This window comes from Myotis davidii, unplaced genomic scaffold (genome assembly GCF_000327345.1).
Source record: "Myotis davidii unplaced genomic scaffold, ASM32734v1 scaffold60, whole genome shotgun sequence".
Classification (NCBI taxonomy): Eukaryota; Metazoa; Chordata; class Mammalia; order Chiroptera; family Vespertilionidae; genus Myotis; species Myotis davidii.
In genome coordinates, this window is record NW_006293007.1 from 1404860 (window position 1) to 1407685 (window position 2826).

Sequence of the window (2826 nt, forward strand, 5' to 3'; positions counted from 1 at the left end):
TAACGGCTCACACCGCAGCGCGCCAATAACAATTTCTTGACTAAAGTCCTTAACCAGAACAACAGACACTATGATACCCTGGCAACTGGAATAATTTATTTTCATCGCTTCTATATGTTGCATTCCTTTAAGCAATTTCCAAGATATGTAAGTATTTAATTTTATTTTAATTCTCTATCACATGTAATTATTTCCACACAGTTCAGTGAACTAATTTAATCTATTTTTATATTTCCAGAAAGTAGTTATTTTTACATAGAACATACTATGTATAAACAAAATCAAGTTTGAACTTTGCGTGTGATTTTTTGTTTGTTTTTCATTTTTTTAATTAACCACATTCAAATCCTTTTATTTAGCCTGATATGGACACAGTCATATTGCACTTTGTGTGCAAGTTTACTTCCCTGTTACCTTTGCCAAGATAAATTTGGTTTTATAATTGAGACCCAAAAAAGGCCAAGAAGGAATAAAAATGTTTCAGGCCATATTGCTCATTCTGCAGTTGTTCCTTAAACATGCACTGTCTTCTGCTCTGTGGGAGACTCAGACGGGGAACCTGCCTCAGTACTTTTAGTCCTGAGGTGTGATGTACAAAATATGTGGTAGAGGGGAGACCATAGGAGAGGTGCAGAAGAAAGGCTGCAGCTTCAAGGGAGAGATTAATGCATTGGGGAGGGATCAGGGAATATGCTAGGGAGGAGGTGCCAACAGTAATTAAGCCCTGACTATAAATGTCAGATGGGACAGAGCAGTGATCCCGCAGAAACTAGCATGACAAAGACATGGAGGAACCATGTGGTGAGTACCAGCCCAGCTAGGAGGTTCATTTGGCAGGAATGGAGTGGGGGCCCTGGGTGGAAAGGTAGACTGGGTCAGACCATTGTGAGCATTGAACTCCAGGCTCGGGCATTAGACTTCAGTAGGTAAACTGAAGTGGTTAAGAGTTTCATAAAGAAGATGACAGAATCAGACTTAACAGGAGGTCAGTCTGTTGGGGCTTTTCCTTTAGCTACGATTTTCCTTAGTTTTGTACACGAGTGCTAGAGGAAGGACACTGTTTCAGTCAGCGTTGTACCCCTGGCACAGGGTCTGACATCTAACAATGAGGATTCTGTGGAGGGTCAGACATTCAGGAGAGATGAGAGTAGGCGGAGAAAAACTGGAGAGAGAGCAGTGAGACCATCTCAGTGATGTGGGACCTGGACCAGGTCCAGGCAGTGTGAGGAGAAGGAAGGACAGCTGGGCACTGGCACAGACGTGGACTCCACCAGACATGCGTTTAGCTGTGTTCTTTTTCTGGAACAAAGATCACAGTGTGAAAAGAAAATTTGTGTCTGTGGGTTTTTTCCCTTCTGGCATCTACTTTGTTTACATAACATGTTCTTTGGAAAATTAAATTTAAAATAATTTATGGGGCCAAATTGGGTGTGTGTGTGAAATTTCCTTTGAGCTCCTTGTGAATAAGAAAGGGGAAGTTAGGAGAGTGAAGGTCAAAATTCTTTGCTTGTGTTTCTGTGTGTGCTTTGAGAACAGTATCTCAGGAACTTTTGTCTTCCTTTTTAGGTAACAGGAGCTTGTTGTCTCTTTCTGGCTGGGAAAGTAGAAGAAACACCCAAAAAATGTAAAGATATCATCAAAACAGCTCATAGCTTATTAAATGATGTACAATTTGGCCAGTTTGGAGATGACCCAAAGGTAAGAATCATAACTGCCGGCCTTTAAATCTTGGTTCCTTGTGGTAGCATTAAGATGGGAGGTCCTGCCGGGCTGGTGTGGCTCAGTGGTCAACCTATGAACCTATTGCGGTTCGATTCCAGGTCAGGGCACATGGCCGGGGTGTGGGCTCAATCCCCAGTGGGGCATGTAGAAGGCAGCTGATCAGTGATCCTCAGCATTGATATTTCTCTCTCTCTCTCTCTCTCCCGCTCCCTTCCTCTCTGAAATCAATAAATATATATATCCTATATAATAAAATCCTAATATGCAAATAGACCAAACAGTGGAACGGCCGGCAGAACGACAGGTCCCTATGACACACACTGCCCCCCAAGAGGGAGGCAACCAGAGGCAGCAGCAGTCGGGGCGGGGGCAGCCAGCAAGCGCCCCGCTGGTCATCTCTCACAGAGGGAGGGGACTAGCAGCAGCAATTGGGAGGTGGTGCTGGCCAGCAGGCAGTGCCAGGCCTCCAGCCAAAGCGGGTGCCAGCAGGGGCTCCCCCGATTGCCCCACCCACTGGTCGCCCCACAGATTGGCCCTGATTGCTGGCCAGTCCTAGGGATCCTACCCTATATATTAGGAACAGTGTCTTAGATTTAAAAATTGAAACCTGGCAAGGCTACTCTAACTAAAAAACAGGATGATGCAGCGATGACATGCTTGGACTCTGGCTTGCACATTTTGTGGTCAGACCTGATTCTGACACATAACTGTGACAAAGCAAATTACTTTTCTCTGCTTCAGTTTTTCCACCCATAAGATGGGGAAATAGTACTACTGCCTCAGAAAGATCATGTTATGTACTACTTTTTATAATTAGGGCAAAAAAAAATCTGGCTGCCCATACAATAGCTTAGATGCCTTTCACCTGTATATGTAAAGTATGGTCACTGGTGCATGCAGCATTCCAGATTGCAAGAGGGCAGGCCAGGCTGAGGGACCCCGCCCACCACCACCTTGTGCATGAATTTCATGCACTGGGCCTCTAGTATCTAAATGATTAGCTATTATGAGCTTGATAATACCCACGACTAAGCTAATCTATGGCTATAAATTGGTTATCTATGGAACCTGCTAAAATCTTTTAGTTCTTTGGTGTGTAATTTA

General features: G+C 44.1%; 1 protein-coding gene across 1 annotated transcript in view; it reads left to right on the top strand.

Moving 5' to 3' along the window:
* The window catches only part of CCNK (cyclin K), a 22742-nt gene that overhangs the window by 9105 nt on the left and 10811 nt on the right, over positions 1-2826 (top strand). Inside the window, exons 3-4 of the mRNA XM_006766625.2 lie at positions 66-147; positions 1567-1698. Of these exons, the coding sequence (XP_006766688.1) occupies positions 66-147; positions 1567-1698 (214 nt within the window). The remainder of the gene's footprint in view (positions 1-65; positions 148-1566; positions 1699-2826) is intronic.